Source organism: Cryptomeria japonica, chromosome 2, assembly GCF_030272615.1.
Source record: "Cryptomeria japonica chromosome 2, Sugi_1.0, whole genome shotgun sequence".
In the NCBI taxonomy this organism is placed as follows: Eukaryota; Viridiplantae; Streptophyta; class Pinopsida; order Cupressales; family Cupressaceae; genus Cryptomeria; species Cryptomeria japonica.
In genome coordinates, this window is record NC_081406.1 from 616,191,175 (window position 1) to 616,214,547 (window position 23,373).

At 37.6% G+C, this 23,373-nt stretch overlaps 1 protein-coding gene across 1 annotated transcript in view; it reads right to left on the reverse strand.

Moving 5' to 3' along the window:
* Positions 1-1,079: 1,079 nt before the first annotated feature.
* LOC131078694 (rhodanese-like domain-containing protein 7) overlaps positions 1,080-23,373 on the reverse strand; it is a 32,253-nt gene continuing 9,959 nt past the window's right edge. The window contains exons 4-5 of the mRNA XM_058016466.2: positions 1,984-2,295; positions 1,080-1,799 (exon numbers count right to left, since the gene is read on the reverse strand). Of these exons, the coding sequence (XP_057872449.2) occupies positions 1,464-1,799; positions 1,984-2,295 (648 nt within the window). The 3' untranslated portion in view covers positions 1,080-1,463. The remainder of the gene's footprint in view (positions 1,800-1,983; positions 2,296-23,373) is intronic.

Here is a 23,373-nt window from a genome sequence, read left to right on the forward strand (position 1 = left end):
TCATCTCATGTTAACATTAATGCACTTACCACCTCTTAATCCATTAAAATAATTATTACCCTAATTCATTATTTTATAACAATTAAATTAATTAATTATTATTTAACTAATTCAAATTAAATTATTTGCCACATTATCCCCAATTAAATTAATTTAAATTGCTCATGAATTAACTATCCAATTAAAACAATTAACTTAATAATCAATATAGTTAACTCACCAATCAAGTGTATTGACACAAATTTGACTAACTTAGAATCACAGATTATCTAGTATAGATATCTTAAATACATCTATCCAATATCAATTGGAGCTATTTTGTTATCTTAAAATTATTTTATTTTACTTTGAATTATATTACTACATTCAAAGACATCTAAATTTTATTCCATCTAATTTTGTTTTTTTCCCAATATAAATCTTTTATTATAATTTATAAAATTTGCTTATTTACATTTATTTATTTTGTTTCTAAATTATTATCTTCTTGCAAAAATGGAAATTTATAATTTAAATTTTAACTGAATTAATTATTCTTAATGTTTATTAATAATTTAAATTGTTCTTGAGAAAGAGTGGGGGTTGTGATTTCATTTGAATTATAATTCTATTCTGTTGTTTCATTTTCTTTATTTCTGTTGATTTCACCTCACATTTTTATTTTATTTTATAAATATATTTTATCTTTAATAATTTTATTAACACACACTATTACACTCCATCCCTCGCTGTTAATATAGATTGAACATGGACTAAACAAGAGATGTGTCGAAGTAAAATTTCAACAAAATCAAATAAGAAATATCCTACACGATACTCACGATACTAATTCCTTTGAGGTTTTAATTATTGAATTTGTGATCTGAAAACAATTTGAACAGTTAAATCTTTATCGTGTGCAGACGAAATCATGTGTTGCATGCATTGTTCTAACAAACTGAACTGGCGTGGAGAGGCATGATATTCAAAATACGGACAATTTGACACTATGATATTGCTACACACCCGAAGAAAACGTATAACCATTTACTTAGAGAAATGGCTGTCATGCAAATGAGCCTGATATTTTTCAAAAAAAATGGACAATACTTGAATATTTTAGGAGAATTTATTAAAAACAATATAAAAATAACAAAGAAATTGAAGAGAAGCTTTTGTTCTCTTTTTAAATGGAAAATTAAATACTTTAACATAGCCAAGGGATAAATCCAAGATAAGTTGAACCCCATACAATTTCATTTTTGGCAAGTCAAATTGCCTAACGCTGATAGAATAAACTCAAGTTCAATGAGTGTGTAACCATCCCACACTTCTTTTATCATCATATGTAACCATCCCACACATGTTTTTTCCGCATCCCATGATGAAAGAGCTTGCAGACAATTGAAAGTATTTTGAGAGTCAATTATTATTACACTTCCTCACTGAACTTCCAACAACCTTGAGAAGAGGAAATGGGCATCCTATTTGTTCTTACGAGGAGGCACACCCCTATCAGGTCCTCCAATAACACCCCACATCTCAAATTGTTGTTGCCTAGCTCTTGCCCTTGCCTTCTCTTCTTCTGATTTTGTATTGTAGCAATGAGGACAAGAAACTCCATACTCCCACTCAGTTGACTGCATATCCATATCACTTACTGGTTCCTTGCAGGCATAGCAAAGTTTATATGTTCCTTGCTTCAGTCCATGTTCAACTGAAACTCGTTTGTCGAAGACAAAGCATTCACCCTCCCAAAGGCTCTCAGATTGTGGAACTTCTTCTAAATACTTCAGAATTCCTCCCTCCAAATGGTACACCTTAGAACGAAAGAAAAAGAAAAACTCAATAGAAATAAACAGTTTAAGGCTGCATAATTATTCATTTATCTAATTTTGACTACATTTTAACATACACAAATAAAAATAACATCATGAAAATGATAAACATGAGAGCACAGAAGAAAATTACAAATACAAGCAGGAAACAAATTAGATAGTTAACCTCTTCAAATCCTTTACTCATAACAAAACTCGTAGCTTTCTCACATCTGATCCCCCCTGTACAGTACATTGCGACTCGGTGTGGGATTTTTCCAGATAACAATTGTTGATTTGCCTGTTCATCCAAATCATTCTTAGAGTTCTCTGGAATTAAGGTGTCTTCACATTGTGAAATACCACTGTCAGACTGGTGCATGAAAAGACGTTTCTCAATCCAGGATGGAAATTCCCTGAATGCAGAGGTTTGAGGATCTACTGCCCCTTTAAACTTCCCTATTCGAATCTCATAAGAATTCCTTACATCAACTACCATCTGCAACATTAGAAAGCAGTGTATCAAAACTCCAATAAACACATGTAATATAATAATACAAAATCTATTTCTGACCAAGTTCAGTGATACACGTGTTATAACCCTGTTAGAAATATCATGTCTTGTAGAGTTAGGATCTTCAATTTGAATCATATCATCCATGCAACAGCACCTAGTAGAGGTCTCAAATTCAGAATATATTTCGCACTTCAATAAGCTTCAGCTAGCAAATATAAGGACAAATGGGTTCTATTAAGTTGATACAATTGTAACATGAGAATCATCCTCTGATGTTTCATAATTTATAATCAAGAGTAAGAGAAACAGTTGCAAAGGCATGAACAAGGTATGTCCCTTCTGTTTGTTCCTTCTAAGATATAATCAAATGTATACACGTCAAGCATAAATAACAAGTCACACCTTAAATCTTGTTCAAAATCCAGCATATTTGTGGTGTGAAATGTTTTAAGCATAGTCACAATAGTCACCATAAAGGACTAAAGTAATAATAGTCACCCAATAATGGGAACAGTTATATTGGGAAGGAATATTAAGTGTGAATTGCCGTAAGCCCCCAGATTGACCCTTTAGTCAGACATAAATTGGTGGATCCAAGCTAGCTTGGAAGTGTCCACAAATAATATAGCAGCCTTGGCTATAAGATAAGCGATATGGTGGTGCTGTGAACAATTCTGTCAAACACATCATGGTAAAAATTGAGTAGGAACCCGAACAGCAATAATACTTGAGGGCAAAGTAAATCCTAGAATATATACAAATCCTAGACTCTAGATTGGATCAAGTATCATCTAATTCTGTACATTTGCTAAGCCATTTTATTTTCTGTCTCTGCCGTAGGTTCATGATGTGGACAAAAAATCAAAGAGCCTAGTGAAAGTTGATCTCACAGCCACACACTCATTCAATCAATTGATGATCGCAGCAAAGAATTCATGATATAACAACATTTTTTAATATGAAATCAAATAACAGCACATTACTGTTTCTTCACTCAAATATCAGTTCATTACTTCCCATTTGCATGGACCCAGCATCAAGACACTGCTCTCTAATCAAAATTTGTTTCAGTTAGACTATCAGTGCAGTCCAATAAAAACCAGCATTTTTTACTTCCACCTTCTATATCTTCTTCACACATTTCTTCCTGGTGTGTTTTCCTTTGTTACTGCCAAAACAAGAGAGACCACCAGCTTATAAAGACACCAACAAAGGATGATCTAGAAACACATCAAAAATTTAGAGAAAAAACCAAAATTGTACTATCATTTTTTTTGGGTGGTCGAGGATTGCCTAGGGACCCAAATGTTCCTACATCATACATGCCAAATAAGAAGTTTTTGAGTATTGTTCACAAATAGAATGGAGAACCACCTTCTACCCTTTTGGAAAGCACACAATCCATAGCAAGCTCCATAATGAAGAACCACAAAAGATTTCTTCCTTCGCTACTTCCAATGCTTAGCTGAGACAAATCCCACTTCTTTCCACAAAATTCGTTCATTATCTTTCAAGCCTTTCGTGCACTTTGGTCCACCATAAACCAACCTCATCCTCTCAAAGCTTCTTTTTTACCATCTTCTCCATCTTTTCATGGGATTCAACTAAATCAGAGGTCATCTTTACCTGTACTCAAATCATCCTTCGTAGGATTCAACCCATCATTGTCTGTCCACTTCCACCAAAGGTCACTTCCACTCAAACCTTTTCTCGTGGGATTCAAACCACCACTGCCCATCCACCTCCACTTAGAAAAAATAACTTCATGGAAATAAGAATTTCTCATCACCATCTCCTCATAGTCGTCTTCTTTTCTGCATTCATCACTTTATAAGCATTTAAAACATTATGGAAATCAGAATTTTTAATCACCAACTCTTCATCCACTTCTTTCATGTCAACAAATTATGCTTTGCTATATCACATCTACAAATATCATCATGTCCTCCAAAGGGCTAACCACTATTACAACTATGCTCTACTCTTTTATGAAGCATAGTTCACCAACAATTTCATGCCTTCTATAAGACATGCTCCAACTGCAATTTCATCCTCTTTAATCATTACTGCTTTACCTACAATCAAATCAGCACAACTAATATTATGAAAATTAAATATCTCCATAAACATTTCTTCATCTGACTCAAAACAGGGTGCTTCCTTTCTTTTTCCACTTTGACCAATATATCCTTTAAAGGAGAAATCTCTGCTGCACTCTCATAACAATTTATTACAATATGGGAGAATTTAAAGAATCTATTTTCTGCCTTCTTTTCTTCACCCTTCTCTGTTGCAACAAAATCTATGTGCAAAGAATCACATAAACTAACCATTTCTTTAATCTTCATCTCCTCTTCATACAAGAGATTCTCTTCACATTTATGTACATTTCTATCAACTATGAGGTATTCACATGACATCACTCCAGCTTTCAAATCTGTTACTTCTTCCATAGAGTCTTTTGCTACAACACTTTGTTCTTTTGGTTCAACAACTTGCAACACTTGGATCTTTTTTCAACACCACAATTTTATCTCCTACATTATCTTTTGCTGCAATAAATTCACGTGAGTGAAGAATCACACAAACCAAACAACTCCTCGATCTTATTTATCTCCTCTTCAAGCAAGAGATTCTCTTCATCAAATCAACCATCAAACATATAGGGCCTTTGCAGGCCACCATTTCAACCTCTAAATCATTTATTACTTCTATCACCGCCATAATTTTCTATTCAAAATTATCCTCTTGCATGAGGACTTCCTCTTCTTTGTCTTTACCTCTCTCTGTATCTACAAACAAAACAATGTATTCATCATTATATTGTTCACTGCTGCAACCTCATCCACCAATATGCCTTCCAAAACAAATGTTTCAACTGCAATCACATTCTTTTATTTTGTCATGCCACAAATATGACATCTTCATCCTTCTCAGTCACATGTATGACAAGTATAACTCTTTAATGCTGCTGGAAGTCCAACACCTTCAATCTCAATTGGATATCGATCATCTTTTCAAAGATTTTCTCCTCAGGTTCAACATCTCATATAGCTTCATCTTCCACCATGTCACCAAATTGACATTCTTCTCCACTTCCAATCATGTCTACAGCAACTTTCCCATGTTGCTTATCTTGCAACTTTTCCAATCTCAAATGCATATCTACCATCTTTTCAAGGAATTATTCCTCTTGGCATTGTTCCATAAATTCCCACTCAACCAGCCTCTTCAGGACCTACTTGTCCTCTTTTTAGAAGACATCTCCACATACATACAACTGTCTACAGTTACAGGACTTGCACCTACAACAAACTCTCAAAACAATTCAACTCACATTCAACCACCAAGTCTTTTCTGGTACATGTGCCCCTTTCTCACAGCCCTCTACAGTCACAAGCCTCCACACACCATCAACAAATTTACTAGAGCATGCAACTCTCTGCAATCATAGATGCCTGCAACAAACCTTCTAGAACACAAAGATCCCTACAGTCACCAGACTCCACACTTGCAACAAATCCTCTGGGGCACACACCCTTTACAAGCACAAGATACCCACAATAGAAAAACCACTAGAGCCTTCAAGATACCTTCCAACCAAAAAAAGGTCTTCCTCATATCATTTAAGGCAGTCTTCACCACATCCTAGCAAGCAAACCTGCTCTAATACCACTTGATGTAGGCGAGAAATCAAGTGCCTACTGAAATATTGTTGATCTCGCAGCCACATACTCATTCAGTCAATTGATGACAGCAGCAAAGAATTCATGACATAACAACATTTGAAAAAATGGAATAAAATAATAGAACGTTACAATTTCTTCACTCAAATATCAGTTCAGTACTTGCTACAGACATGGACCCAACAGCAAGACACTACTCTCTAATCAAAAATTTGTTTTGGTTACTAACTGTCAGTGCAGTCCCTGAACCAGCATTTTCAACTTCTGCCTTCCATATCTTCTTCACACATTTCTTCCTTTTTTTTTCTCTGTTACTACCAAAACAAGATAGAGACTACCAGTCTATAAAGATACACCAACAAGGGATAACCTAAAAAAACACACCAAAAATGTAGAGCAAAAACCAAAATTGTACATTTTTTGATTTAAAATATTTCAAATCTGCATTGCACCTCCTAGAAATCTGAGCTTTGTGCCTTGAATCCAATGCATTGAACTGTGTGTTTTCTTAGCACAAAAAAAATAAAATTGATTGTTGTGTCCAACGGCAACTCCAACCTAGGCATAATTACTGTTGACCCTAACAAATTGAAGCTTTCTAGATAAAGTGACAAAGTCCATTTTTCACCTAGTGACTACCTGCAAGAGATGCACAAAAACTAATGTAAATCCTAGAGGCCCTGTTAGCAAGTTTCTAGTTGTCAGATCCAGACAAAAAAAGGCTGATCCTAGCTTATTTGATGCTTCTGGATATAATAGTGAGCTCAAAATGACTTCACCATTCACCAAATATGCATGCAACTAAGACCATAATGCTTTCAGTATAGAAAATAAACTAACCCTACACATTACTGCTGTGGTACCAGTTACATTTGTAAAGCAAAATAAACTCAAAACCAAAATGCTTAGAAATTAATTATAATAAACTTTATAACGAAAGATTCAATTGAACAGTCAAAAACTAATCTCTATTGATTTGCATTAACAATTTAAGAGGTTGAGTTGACTTCAATCAAGAGAGGAGTCAATTTAATCCAGTAGAAACAATGGTGGCATTTGACTAGGCAAAGATGGCACCTAATTGCCATCAATCAAAAATTGATGGGGAGGAGAGAGCACCTGATTACCTCCAATCCTGGATGATACATGTCCTTAATAGCTACCTGTTGACGTGTTTTTTATGACCGCGTCTAACACAGAATAAAGTCACCAACGGTCACCTTATCCTCTCTTGATCAAGATTAGTCCGTATGCTAGGATTACTTAAAGTTCAAACGGCTAATTCCCAAGGTTCCTTCAGTGTGTGGATGTGACTCAGTTGTTTGATGAGTTTGCTGATAACCCAAGGGGGCTTACATATGTTGAAGAAACTTATGCAAGCTCAAGGATTTTTATACGGATGGTTTGCAATGAAGGCTCTAGTTTTGGATCTTTTGGATTTTGAATTATAGGAATAGGGTAGAGAAAAACTAGACTAAAAGAGTAATCTAATCCTACGAACAAGGAGACGGGATATCTTTCACAAAATCCAACCACGCTTCGCTTTGCCAGCAACGCGCAACTACACGAAGGCAGTGCAATCTTCAGAGGGTGTGTTAAAGATTTTCAAATCATCAAGAGAAACCATCAAGTCAAACAATCTCTCCTGATAATCGAAGTTAAACATACACATATAACAGAGGCTCAGGCTAACTTTACATAGTATGCGACAATCAGCTGCACACCAAAAGTATGAGCACGAATTTTGCAACAAGCGATCCTATCAGATCCAGTTCGTCTAACAGCATGAAAGCAAATCTAATCTATGAAGAGAATGAGACCATGTGAGCTCCAAAACAACACAAGAACACACCAACAATTGAACAATGTATTAAGTGTTTGCTTCAAAAACTCTTAGCAACAATCTCTGACGATAGTCTCTCCTCATTACAAATGAGGGGGTCACCCCCTTATATAGGCCTCAAGCCATGATTACATGCGAAAACCCTAATTAGGGTTTGCCCTAAAGATTCCCCACTCAAGGTGCAACAAGGTGGGAATCTGCAATTAATAACCCATTATGCCCATGCACAATTAATTAAAAGAGCCTAAAATAGCACCCACTCAGCACATTAAATGCCTCATGATGCTGACCATGCCCAGAATATAACTGACATCATCATAAATGCCCATCATTCTCCAAGTGACGGCGGCATGCACGAAGAATCTGTCATAAAACCATAATGAGAAGGCAACATGCAAGGAGATGCTTCATTAATTCAACGTCTGTTGACTCGGCTGCCACTTGGTGGAAAAAACCTTGGAGAGAGAAAACTCCAAGAGGGAGAATCTCTAACTCTGGAAGTATTTTCTTGAAGTTTTTGAACTTGCCTTGCTCTGGAAAAGATTTTCAAAGATTTTTCAACATCTATTTTTTAGGAATTTTGCACAAATTAGGGTTTCAAGTCCAGGAGGAAGAGAATTCTCCTACGAATCCAAATCTGTAAAACTTTTGAAATTTGGATGTGATTTGATGCCCGAGAATTTTCCCTGGGGGGAAATTTCTTGTTATGGAGAAATTCTCCTTTGGAAAGAAATTTGTTCCTTACCTTGAGGAAGGAAATTCTTCATACCTTAGCTAATTTTCATGATTTCCAAGAACTATGTCATGAAGGAAGAAATCTCAAACACTTAGTCAATTTTTTACCTTTCCTAGAATTTCTTCTTCTTGGGTGTAATTCTTCCCCGATGAAGGAATTCATCTCTTTGTGCACTGTTCATTCTAGCGCCCTCCACAAGGTCGGGGCGGAAATTCCTCCTGAGGAAGGAATTCATTGTTTTGTGAATTGTCCATGTCTTCTTTTCAACATCCCTATTTTTTAGGGATCCTCCTAAAATTTAGGAGCCAGGTTCATTGGATGGAGAATTCTGCCACGATTCCGAATCTATAAAATTTTCCACACTTGGTCGAGATTTGGTGTCTAAAAATAGCATATTCGAAAATTTGCCCGAGGGGAATTTTGCTTTTTATTCCTCCTCGACTCCTTGGATTCCATGCCTTACGCAAAATTTCAATTTTTTTTAGCTTGGGTGGAATTTACACCATGCCAAGGATTCATGGATTTTCCCTCTCTCCTTGGGAATCTCCATTTCAGCACCTGACTCTAGACTTGGGCACATTTTTGCTTTGTCCATGGACTCGCGGATTTTCCTCCTCTCCTTGGGAATCCCATTTTGGCGCCCAATTCCAAACTTGGGTGGAATTTTGCCAGTGCCAGGGATTCATGGATTTTCCTTCTGTCCTTGGGAATTCCATTTTGGCGCCCAATTCCAAACTTGGGCGGAATTTTGCTAGTGCCATGGATTCATGGATTTTCCTTCTGTCCTTGGGAATTCCATTTTGGCGCGCAATTCCAGACTTGGGCGCATTTTTGCTCTGTCCATGGACTCGCGGATTTTTCCACCTCTCCTTGGCTTTTTCATTCCAGCACCTGACTCCAAACTTGGGCGCATTTTTGCATTGTTCATGGACTCGCGGATTTTTACACCTCTCCTTGGCTTCTCCATTTTGGCACCCCAGTCTAGACTTGGGCGCATTTTTGCTTTGTCCATGGACTCGCGGATTTTTCCTCCTCTCCTTGGCTTCTTCATTTCAACGCCTGACTCCAGACTTGGGCGCATTTTTGCTTGGGAGAAGGATTCATCGATTTTTCCTTCATTTAATCTTCCAGACTTCGAATATTTCGACCTCCTGTAATTTTGAAGTGTTTTCCTGAGCTTTCCATTTTAGGCATGGATTTCCAGCACTTGACCCATTTCTGGCTTTCTTTGTCTACTGCCTGACTTTCCGAAATTAGAAAATGTCTGCGAACGTCTGATGCTCGTCGCCTTGTCTGACTGACCCTGCCAGTAATGACTTTCCAAAAACAGAAACCTTCAAGGGGTCAACGTTAGATCCTTAGACAGTGTGCAAGAATGACTTACTAAAAATAGTAAGTTTGATTTTTGGCAAAATGACGACATTCCGGGACTCGGAAAAATCCCTAAAAAATAGGGACTTTCTAAAAATAGAAAGTTGCTCCATTTGGGCTCAAATTTTACTGGGAGGTCCCTTGAAGGGTCCTGATTCTAGTCGTATGTTCAGTTTTCCCGAAACCCTAACAGGAACCCCTAAAATCTAGGACAAAAGGCAGAAACCCTAAAAAAGGACAAAACGGGCCCTAGACTTCACAGAATTTGCTCGACAGAGAAGCAGATTAAACCTAACTGACCCCCAAACATCCGCAAAGCGGAGAGATTGAAGAGATTGCCACCAACACACAAAAAAACCAAGACCAAACGACCAAAAGGGCCTAAAAGCTAGGGGGTCCCTATCTAGGATGGGGTGATGTGTGATTAGGTCACAACACTACCCAGGAGAGAAATGTATTTACTTGAGTGAACTAAATAAAAATAGGTGCAATAGAATATCACACTAACACATAAAATAGGTGAAATATAATATTCCATCAACACCTTAGAGACTGTGTCAAGAAGTTGCATATCAATTTTCAAGACATTCTGAAGTTGTATGAGGAAGTCATAGCTTCAACGATGAAACTACCTATATTGGGGTGGATATTAGTGTTATTACCTGACATTCCTCCCATTTATGAGATGAAGCCCTACAAAAACTACTCAAATATCAACCAAACTGTAGGCAGAAATCATTTATGATATTATACACATACATATCAAATTTCAAGTCCTCATATGTTTTTTGGGTGTGAAACCATCAAAGATTGATGACCACCCACAGTCGATATACTAGTTCTTCATCACTGTCTCTTGCCATCCCTTAAACAAACCTTTGCAAAATAATAAGTAGTCATCATAAATGACTAAGTCGACCTTGCTTTTACCTCTCAATATGGAAAGCATTCCAATAGATGATGCTCTTTATCTCTGCAAAATATCCTCTCAACTATGGAAAGCATTCCAAAAGATGATGCTCTTTAACTCTGCAAAATAACAATTGACAACCCTCAACTATGGAAAGGCATGCTTAATCTCCTTGACCATGGAAATTGCAGCAAGCAACTGACCCACTTACCAAGGGAGTTTTGTGTTAGAACTGGTGGGCAAGTAGAATGAAATTGTATGCTTGCCCCATGTAATGTCCCCACTTTGAAATATGATTTAATAATAAATAATAACGATAAAATTAAAATTAAAATATATATATATAATATAATAATACAAATAAATAAATATAATATTCATTAAGACAACTAAAATGAAGGAGATTTAATAAATAGTGTTCCACGGAAACACGCCCCCCCCCCAGGCCCAAGTATAATCAATTATAGGTATTCATTCTTCAGCATATTGTATACCTACATATTAGGCTTCATGCCATATGGATGTAAAAACACCTAAAAATGTCACTAGCCACTAGCAAACGATTAGTTCACAATCATTTTCTACCATCCCTTGCTCAAACCTATGTGGAAAGATATGCTGACCTGAAGAATCACTGAGTTTATCAATTCTGATTCACACTTTGTCCTATCAATTATAGACATGTTTCTAATGGATTGATTCTTCTCAATCCTAAAGAAGAGAAACTGATAGCTCTCACAATGAAAAGGAATGCTTGATCCCTTGAATTATGGAAAGGATGCCTCACTTTTGGAAGGATCTGTTTGACTTTATGGATGTTGTTTCCACTTCTCTTAATCTCCTATCTGTTAGAGATTTCTTTGGTCACTACTTCAATTTCTAGATGTTGCCTGTCCAGTTGCAGACTTCAATCCAAAGGCATGATACAAAAGAATCCACTGGGAAGAGATAATATTCCAATAGTTGCAGATTAGCTTCATCTAGTTGAACCTGCAGACATTGTTCTCAAGGCCATTTGACCCACTTCAAAAGAATTTTTGGGCTGAAAATCAGTATACAGGTAAAACGAGGTGTCTGATTGCTCTATATCAAGTTTCAAAGCATTTTTGAGATCATTTTATCAAGTTATTTTCACAGCCAACAAATCCCCATGAATTTTAAGGGGTTCAACTGATGAATTTTTATCTAAAACCAGGTGGGTGCCTTGGATATTCTGTTAGGAAGCAAACTATAGATATGCAGGTAACTTTGATGTCATTTGAGGGAGTTATAATTTCTTCAGTTTAATGGACTATTTTTTACAGTGTTCCACAGCCGTTGGGGACAGGGAGACAGGGGGACGCGGGAACGGGCTTCAGGGACGGGGGGACAAAGGGAAAAAAATTTGGGGACTGGTTTCGGGGACGTGGGGACTTGGGCCTGGAGGGGTGAAACGCGTTTCTGTGGAACACTGATTTTTTATCTAAAACCAGGTGGGTGCCTTGGAGATTGTGTGAGGATGCAAACAATAGATATGCAGGCAACTTTGATGTATTTTGAGGAAGTTATAGCTTCTTCACTGCGATTGGAGCATATGTTTTGCTACATTCATTCCATAATTTTTTACCAAATCTGCAAAACACCCCTTGAACCTGAACCAATACCAAGATCAATAACTTAGGTTATCTCGTATGCCACAATACTGACCTCACCTAGTCCACAATTTTTGGCCGCTCAAAATTTCAATCACCTTTCTAGACTGTGTTAAGACTTTCCCCTAACCATGTGACCAACAAAATTTGTATGATACCTTTAACAAAAAGTATAAATGATTTTAAAGTCAAGTTGACTGCACACATCCCCACAATGCCTATGGATACTCCTTTTTGCCTGTAAATTGGCAGATCATCAAGTAAGAATTTTTAATTTACTGTATATGGTGAATAATGCAATAAAAGGTTGTTGGAGCATTTGCAGCACCTAGGAGGAGCCTGGTTGCATCCATAAAATAAATCTCCATGGTAAAAGTTAACTTCAACTTGTCTTGACAATGCTAATTTGATTGTACATCTGGAATCCATCCCAAATGACGGACACCATTGCTTTTGATTTCCTATCTTATAAAGTCTGTCAAAGGATGTCTTCTATTTTGATTGCACTTAAAACCCTAGAAACGCTTATTTTTACATTTGACATTATGCCTACAGCCAGTATTTTCTTGAAATCTATTAGTATTACATATGATCTTCACTCAGTTCAGATAATTACTAAAATATATAATTTACACCCACAGGTCTTGGAAAGCGGCTTTAAAATGTGATACACTTTTTGAAACCATCAAAAGTATCCATTTCCTCCCAAGTTGGATGCCAAATTCCAATTTAATCCAATAGAAATAATTCATGGTGTCCTTGTATTTCCACAATTAACTATCATTTTTGACGGCCCTTCCAACTTTTATGATGTCTTGTTTCAAAAATCATATATATGCATCTCTGTCAGCATCCATATCACCAAAATTCATTTTTGTCAAGAATGGTGGAAGCTTGTCCCTTGCCTATTTCAATGCCACCTATATTGTCTCTTTGATCAACTTATCTGCTTCTTCTCTTCTTTCTCTTCTTAACTATTTTTTCCCCCTTGCATCTCTGTTCCTTTTTTACTAGATCTTTATCTTTGTGACTTTATCTTGATCATCTCTGTGTTCTGGCTTTTGTCTTTCTACCTTTTTATTTTTACCATCAACTTCATAATTTTTTTTATCTGAGGTATATATCCCCATGGGCCCACCCACCCTTGATTTCTACCTCTATAAGATTTTCCTTCTCAACAATATAACAAGACTCGAACAATTCATAATCCTTCATTTGCTAATAGAGTGATCCTCATTAAAAACATCTCATCTTCTGGACAAATTCTGAGGTGGTAAAGAGTAAAGACCACCTTCTATCAACTCTAGAGAGGAACCTTTCTTTGATTGTTTCCCTCTTTGCCTTTTTCTTACTCAAGTCAAACTTGGAAACACTTGCCTCCTCTAATCTCAATTGCCAATGTATCCGGTCCCTAAGAATAAAGAATAAATGGCCCTTTATCTCCATAAAACCAAAGAGTTCTGAGTGCATCATACATGGAAACCAAGCTAATGCTAGTAATGACTACAATTGGCCCCCCTCTTAATAAAATGGGTATTTTGAGTTTGAAATCCATATATTTCAACTTTTTGTGCAACAGGTAGTCCAATTCCACTCTTATCTGATTATACATTCTATGTTTGAACTTCAAGTTCCAGAAAGTCTTATTTGATTTCCATTCTAAGTTTTAATTCCAATATCCTAATAGACCACATTTGTCATTTCTACATGAATTTATAGACAAAATAATGACTCTAGAATCTCCATCCATGATTACTTTATTCAGTTTTGTCTTACTCTACAAAAATTCAGCCAAAGGAATATGTGCAAAAATCATTCAGATCAGCCATCTGGAAATTAGGAGCATCTAGGCAGATTATTTTAAGGGCAGGACCATTTCGACTGGATCCCAATGAAAATGATGACTAGATGAGCATGGAGTGAGAACAGAAAAGAAGACTTAATGATCCAAAAACTCAGGGAAGCTACGCCGCACTTGGGAATATACTATATAACATATGGTTTTATAAAGAACAGCTCCTAACTACCTTTGCACGCATGTACCACCTCTAATGGTTGTTTATGACTTATACACAAACACAAACATCTCAAAATGCTGACAATAACTTGCATCACACACACAACAATTTGCAACAAAAGTTACTCTGGAGAAACCCTCAACTAGACAGTAAACCCAAGAAGAGAGACTTATGCTTCCCATGCTACTAATCCAAAGTCATACATGTTTGGAATGCCTCGATGGGACTATTGTCAACTTGCAACAGTCTGGAATTTGCTGCATCAATCCCAATGACTCAGCATACAACCTCTACTAAAATGGGATGCTTGAAGGGATGTCTCGCCACACTTGCAACATGTTCTACCTTATATTAGCACCCTCTCTACCAGCTAGTCTCAGTTAACCAGTCAGCTTCATTGCTTCAGCTCTTTATCAACCAACCAGCTCCACATGCTATTGGCACCCTGATCATACTCTGCTTCTGCCTCCTGCCCATAAAAAGGCTCCAAGTTCAGCCCAGAGATTCCCTATGGCTCCAACAATTTGCCTACTAGGTCCAGCGAAAGTCAGCGATGGATGGCTCAGTGTCAACCAGCCTCTCGGCTCCAACTACACTCACAGGCCTCCTTTACATGGCTCCAACAATCTGCCAGCCACTGGTATGGCTTTGTTAATCAGCCATTTTGGTTATAGTCAATGGAGACACCCTGCTTCCATATCTACTACTCACCATTACTCCACTTTAAATGATCTACAACCTAGGGCAAAAATAATACAACCCAACCAAGAGGAACAACCTCCATTCAACCATCAGCTAAAATAACCGTTGCAGCTACATCATATAGAAACAATTGCCTGCAATACACGTAGGTCCACAAAAAAATACCCTGCCAAGACCAATAACCATAACAAACACTCACGGTAATGGAAAAAATCACCTGCCAGGAAAGTGAACAATTGCAGCTTAGAGGAAATAAACAACTGCCAAAAATGATGTTTATTGTCCTAACATCAACCATCACAAGATAACAACAAACATGACCCACTTACAAAGTCAAACAATCACCACAAAGGAACAAAACTGCCTTTCCAATTTCCTGTGGTTGTACAGTAACTATGAACTCTTGCATTATTTGCATAGTCATCATGATGTTGTGCAGTAACTGAGATAGATTGTGCAACAATTAAGGTAGCTTTCACAACAACTACTCAAAGTTTTCAATCTAACTAGAGAATACTCCAGATCCAAACTTCTCATACAAGTTTTCAATCGCTTAAGGAACTAAAAACCTGTCCAGAAAGACATTAAATACAATTTATTTATTAAACAATTAAACAAAAGATCCGACTCTATTCTAACACTTAATGGTGTCATCCAACAGAGAGACAACCATTGCAGAAAATAAAACAAGAATCAGCCTCTCCAAAGGAAGCATGTGAGCCAACAACGATAGTTACTCTAATACCATTCAAACACAACCATACCAACAACTTATAAACTACTTAATGCAAAAAAAAATTGGAAAGAGAAAATATTAGCACTACCCACTTTAACCTCAGACAAGCTGAATGCTAGTCCTCATACGAGTGTAAAATGTGCACAACCTCTCCCTCTTTATCTACACTAGTGCACAAAGTTATAAAAGGTTCATGAACCACCTCCAAAACCAATCACACTTAAAATAGATTATTTTTAGAGGTAAAGACACAAACTCTCTTAACTACCTTATGCCAATTGTTGATTACCATCTTTCAAGTCTGCCTCAAGCCACGCATAACACAAATCAACTCATAGGAAAATAGAACCTCAGGTATCTTGGTGCCCATACTCATCCCTATCACAAGCAATTTTATGATACACAAAACACAGATCATTTAAAAAGTATAAAGTTAGAAATCATTATTAATCTCCAACTTCAAATGGACAACTAAATCGCATGAGGCAATTAATAAGAAAAATCCAACAACTTGCATCTTTATTATTTCGAGGTAGTAGCATATAGTGAAGGTTCCAACAGAAGGCAGCCTTTGAATTATGGCCTCTTGTATTCTCAATAAGCTCCTACAAGTAATGCTTAATGTAACACCCCATTTGTTTTTTCACTTCTCCTTTGCCCCAAGATGAAGACCTAAACAGTATGGTTGACCTTATCTTCCAATATTTTTTTTTCGTGACAGTTATCCATTCAAGTTGCCTTCAAATGTTAAGGCATACTTTAAAAGAAGAAGACAATTTTATTAATTACCTATAAATATGTACAACTATGAATATATAATGTTGTCAGCTGCCTTGGAATCTGTTCAACCATTCAAAACTTTGGATTATTTAACAGAAAGGACATAAAAACATCAACGTGGCAAACTCAAGGTATGGGCTACCTACAAACAGTATTTATGTGAGGCACATGTCCTGCTTTTCCAGGTCATATTTCCTTCCCCACTCCACAGCCATGAACAAGGAAAAAAGATTTTGGTGTTGGTGGGCAGCCACTTGCATCTCTTTTTTATCTATTGTCTTTCACATTTTCTTCAGCTTAGGAAAATGAATACTTTTCCTGCACTTTTCTCAAACCAGAGCAGATAATGGAATATCTCGCTCACAGTACTTTAGCAGATAATGGAATATCTCGCTCACAGTACTTTGTCAGGGATTTATTCCTACTCCTAACAATTTGATACCATAACCTGTGGAACAGCATTCTACCAAATGCAGTGGTGACTTCAACTACCCATGGAACAGAATAGATGGCATGGACAAGAAGAGACTTCATAGACTAGTGGAAAGAAAGAGAAGAGTGCACATGAAATTCCACTGTTCACAACTCAGACCTTTACTGCCTCAAGAAAACAGACGAAGCAAGACTTCTATTACTGATCAGCTATGTCAAATCACAGAGTATATCCAACATCTGGAGGAAAAGGCAGATGAGATTACCAAGAAACGAAATGAGATGATGAATAAAAGCCACAACAAACACTTTGAAAGAGCAGACAGTACTACATAAGCTCCTACTCACAGTTGATGAACAAAAGGCCTTCAATAACTTAGTCTAAATTCACAAAGGTTAACGTGGTCTAAATTCACAAGGGTTTCAAAATCAAATGACAGTCATAATGCAGATTCAGGAGTTGCTATTTTAAGATAAGTCATCATTTCTCCATTTTTTGTAAGTAGAGTTTTATTATTTCAAACCATATAATACTGAATTCTGGTTTGAGCCTGTGTGGACAGTAAAATCCAACTTGCATGCTTCAAATGATTTAGCCGGTATAAACTCTTAATGCAACATAACTCTGAACTTGCAGCCAATATCTCTCCCATGTTACATGTGTCACTATTACTCTCATTTGCAATTTCCTCTTTCAGTTCAAGGACTGCTGCATCCAAAACTAACTTATGCTTTGCTATTTCATAGATGTTCCCATCAACTATTCTCTTAGTCATAAGCCTACAGAAACAGATGATTAGCATCAATTTGTCAATAAACTTCATGTTATTGTCTGCATGTAATGTCCCTATTGTCACAAAAGTTTGCACCCTTGATGAACACCTGTGCTCATCAACCTTGTGAAACATTAAAACAACCTCCAAGTGTGGAACCTTGCTTGGTTTGAGGTCGAGTCTCCAGAGAAGGCTGTCTTCCTTATTAATCCAAATGCATATGTTGGACCAACCCAACACGGATAAGACCTAATCTAGTGATCTTGAGGGGGGAAAAGGGAGAAGGAATGCTTGAAAGGGAAAAGAGGTGATGCACCTAGATTGAAATATGATCTTTCCTGCCTATAACTGCACAAAACATCAAGAAAACTACCCAAAGTGTGCACAAATTTCTATCCAAATTAGCTCCCTAAGTGTAAGTGAAGGTTGGAACCATGTAGGATGAAGAAAGGAATTAAATCAATTCACAGATGACATCCAAAGAGGCATAAACTCAATCACATAAAATAAGGAAATAAAAGAGAATACATTTAGATAAGGAGGTAAAGGGGTTTACACAGATTACGAGAACTGAAAGAAGGCAAGATAGCTAATTTTATTAATGCAAAGGCAAGACAATTTTTTCAGTTGCAAAAAAATAGAATTTTATAAGAGAAAGAGGGAGAAAATCCTCCAAAGAGGTTACAAAATTTGCCTTTGTAGTTCAGGCATAACTCAAATAGAACCCTAGGTTCAAAAACCCTAACCAACTAGGGTTAGGTTACAAAAAGAAGAAAAGAATGAGATTAGATAGGTGATATGATGGTTGCATCCTCGAAGATCCTCGCTGAACTGAGAAAGAGTAGCAATCCTTGAAAATAAAGGAGCTTCTGCGTTGAGATGGCTTCTGATTATCCTCTGTCAGACCCAAAAGTCTTCATTCTGCAATAAATGCGCATGGCTATTACGAGAAGGTAATTGGTAAAAAATCAGATTGATATTATTTACAGAAGAGATTGAGTCTCTGTCTCTTATAGAATACAAGATTTACAAAAAAAGGCAAGTTTCTAAAAAGAAACTGCAGAGGATCATAAAATGATCTTATTGACTATATTACAAGAATATTGAGCATTAAACATTATAAAATATTATTTTAATACCCTCCCTTAATGCTCAATCTGTCAACTACACCAAGATTCCCTCCGAATTTTGCAAACTTATCTAGACTAAGCGACTTGGTGAGAATGTCTACAATCTAATCCGCAGTTGGAACATACTGCAACTGAACTAAGCCATCTTCAACAAGCTTGCGAATAAAATGACAGTGAGTTTCCACATGCTTGGTTCTTTCATGGAAGATGGGATTCTTGGCAAGTTTGAGCACTCCCTGATTATCACAAAACAAGGGAGTCGGTCCTGCTTGAGACATTTGCATGTCCGCAAGCATCCAGCGAAGCCAAACTGTCTCACATGCTGCCTTAACTGCTCCTTGATACTCTGCTTCTGTTGAGGAGAGAGCCACTACCTACTACTTTTTACTAGCCCATGTGACTGCACCAGATCCCAAACTGAACACATATCCAGATGTTGATTTCCTGTCATCAACTGAACCTGCCCAATCTAAATCTATGAAACCATTGAGTCTATGATCGTGACTCCTAGTATAAAGAAGTCCATAATCAGAAGTGCCCTTCACATAACGCAGCACACACTTCGTTGCGACCCAATGATCAGCCTTAGGGGCTGTAATGAAGCATGAAATGTAGCTCACTGCAAAACTGAGATTAGGTCTAGTGGAAGTGAGATAGATCAGACTGCCCACTAGTTTCCTAAATTGTGTTTCATCTACAGGAGGAGAATCAGACTTCGCTGACAACTCCAGTCCTATCTCCATAAGCGTGGAAGCAAGTTTACAATCCTGCATTTGAAACCTGTCAAGCAAGTTCCTGGCATACTTAGACTAAGAAATAAAAATGCTACCATCAGTCTGCCAAACCTCAACACCTAAACAATAATGGAGAAGCCCCAAATCTATCATATCAAAGGCCTTGCATAGGTCTTGTTTGATTTCTGCAATCAAATGTGCTGAACTGCCAGTAATGATTAAGTCATCCACATAGACAACAAGAAAGAGAATATCATCACCAGAGTGTTTGACATACAAATTACTGTCGGAAAGGCTACACTGAAAACCATGAGCAACCAAGTACTAATCAATCTTGATGTAACAGGCTCAAGGAGCTTGTTTGAGTCCATAAAGTGCTTTCTTGAGTCTACATACTTGATGTTCTTTGCCAACAACCTTAAAACCAAAAGGTTGCGTCATGTAGACTTCTTTATGCAACTCACCGTTGAGGAAGGCACTCTTAACATCCATCTGATGGACTTTCCATCCAAACTGAGTTGCAATAGCGAGAAGAAGACGAATTGTACTCATCTTGGCAGTAGGAGCAAAAGTCTCCTCATAATCAATGCCCTCCCACTGTGTGAATCCTCGAGCAACTAATCTGGCCTTATACTTATCCAAAGTACCATCTGCATGATACTTGACCTTATACACCCATTTGCAACTAATGGGCTTCTTCCTTGGAGGAAGATCAGAGAGAACCCAGGTGTTGTTCTTCAAAAGGCTTTGGTATTCTGCGTCCATTGCTTATTCCCACTCTGGAATCCCTTTTGCCATTGCATATGTATGAGGCTCATAAATACTATGAATGTTGGCCATGAGAGCAAAGTTAAATGTATTTTGTTGCTTGCCCTTATTTCTGGAAGATCTACCCTCAATGAGCTCATCAAGACGAAGGTCACTGATGGTCTTAGCCCACCATTTAGGCTGGAGAGTAGAGGTGCCAACATCAAATGCAGAAGGAATAACTGGAACTGGAGGTGGAACAGGTATAGGTGGAAGATTAGCATCGTCCGGAGGAAATTAAGGTAGTGCATCATCACTCCCATCAGGTGAACCAAATGGAAGACGTCTCACCTAAATCAGAAGCCTTCAAAGGCTGATCCTCATAATTCTGCTCAGACAAGGAAAGCTGAAAAGGTCCTTGTTCTTCATCAAAGACAACATCACGACTGAACATAAGACGATCAGTGTCTACATCAATCAACCGGTAAGCCTTATGGTTGTTACTGTACCCTATAAACATAAGCTTCTGACTCTTGGAATCCAATTTAGAGCGCTTGGCATCTAGAATCCATACATATGCTAATGAGCCAAAAACTTTTAAATGATTGATCCTAGGTTTGCGACCAGTCCAGGGTTCCTCAAGAGTCTTCCCCTTAACAACATGAGTGGGGGACCTATTAAGGAGATAGACTGCAATAAACACTGCTTCTGCCCAATACTTCTTAGGAACATTCCCATGTTCCAACAATGACCAAGCCATTTCTATAATGGTACGGTTGTGACGTTCTACAACGTCGTTTTGCTGACGGGTGTATGGTGTGGTTAACTGACATTTTATGCCATGTGTATTCAGAGAAAGTGGAGAAAGCAATAGAACAAAACTCCCCCCCATTATCAGACCTAAGAGTAATAATAGAACCACCAGACTCTTTTTCTACTAAGGCCTTAAATCTCTGAAATACAGGAAACACATCTGATTTTTGTTTAAGAAAGTAAACCCACATCTTACGACTGAAATCATCAACAAAAAGCAAGAAATACTTGCAACCAGTAACAAAAGGAGTATTCATTGGACCATATACGACCAACTATAGTACCTTAGATGCTCGCCATGAGTCACCATCCTTGAACGATGTCCTATGCTACTTCCCAGCTTGACAAGCTTCACAAACTCGCTGATTCTAAGTTTGAATTTCAGGTAGGCCATGTACTAAATCTTCCCGAGCAAGCTGAGCAAGGTAGTGAATGTTCAAGTGACCATATTGTTGATGCCATAGACTGGTGATAGAGGAGGATTTAGCTGGGAAGGCATGCTCAAGAGAATCACCCGTATCCACAAGTCTGTATAGACCATGATCCTCGATGCCAACAGCTACAGTAGTGTGAGATGCACAATCAACAATCGAACACTTGTGAGCACTGAATATCACATCAAGCTGAGGAGAATTCCGCATAATCTGACTCACAAAGAGAAGGTTTAGTTCCATGTCAAGAACTTAGTATACATTGAGGAATATGAGATTCCTCCCACTAGATTGTATCTGAACGTTGCCCTTGCCGACAACGGTATACTCTTCACCTCCTCCAAAAATAACAAAATCAAAATAGGGAGAGAATTCTGTAAACCAATCACGCCTATGAGTGAAATGTCGAGAAGCACCAAAATCTATATACCAAGCAAAAGACTTCACATGGTTTGCAAGTCTTTTAGCCATGAAGGCATAAAAGGCAGACTCTGTGTGCTCAGCGACATTGGCTTTAGGTTGAGAACCTCCCTGCTTATGTTGTTCGAAAGCTATCCCATTGCGACAATCCTTGATCATATGGCCATATTTATAACAATAGTTGCATTGAACCTTCGTCTTCTTTGAACCATCCTGAGACTGACAGGAGCCCTTCTGCTGAGATGAACACGATGACTGAGCTTTGCCTTTATCCTTGTGAAAGGATTTGGCTGCAAATGCTTGCTCTGAGGAGGATGAAGTGGCACCGCTACCAAACTGTTGTTTCCAACGATCCTACTGCAGAAGTTTGGTGCATAACTCTGGAAATTTCATATCAACATTCGTAGACATAATGTTGAGAGTTTCTATGAAGTGCTCGTAGGATTTTGGTAACTCTTCAAGGTTATGACTACCATATCCTCTTCCTCCATTTTCCGACCAATAGCTTCAAGCTGATCTCAAATGTCCTTAATCTTCATGAGATGCTCCTGTAAGGACATACATTCATCCATCATGATGGAGAACAGTTGGTTCTTCAAGAAGAACGCTCGGCTTTTGTCGAATGTCTCATGCAATTCCTTCAGATGCGTCCGAATTTCTGATACTGATTTGCTATAAGGAATCTGAGGCAACTGGTCGTCTATGATAGAGAGCTTAAGGAGCATAACAGCTTCTCGATTTCGGTCATCAAACTTGTCCTGATCTGATCCGGTTGCGGAAGGACGAGATTATTTTCCCAAAACAAGGTAATCAAGGCGACGATATTCAAAAATAGTTAGCATGCGTTGCTTCCAGGTGTTATAATTCTTGTCGTTAAATCGTTGACAGGCTTCCAACATTAAGTTGATCAATGATGCCATCTTGCACGTTTCCCAATGCAAGAAAAAATGAGAAATCTGAAAAGGCATGAATCTGAAATGGAGGCAGAATCAAGTACAAAAAATTGAAAAATACGAAGTACAAGTGGCACGGATTTCGAGAAAAAATTGGCAAACCCAAAAAAATCTGACAGAGACCCAAAAGAGCACTCAAAAAGCCCACAAGAAATCTGTAATCAGAATAATCTTTCGATTGGAAAATCTGAGCGTTTTGATAAAACCCTAATTG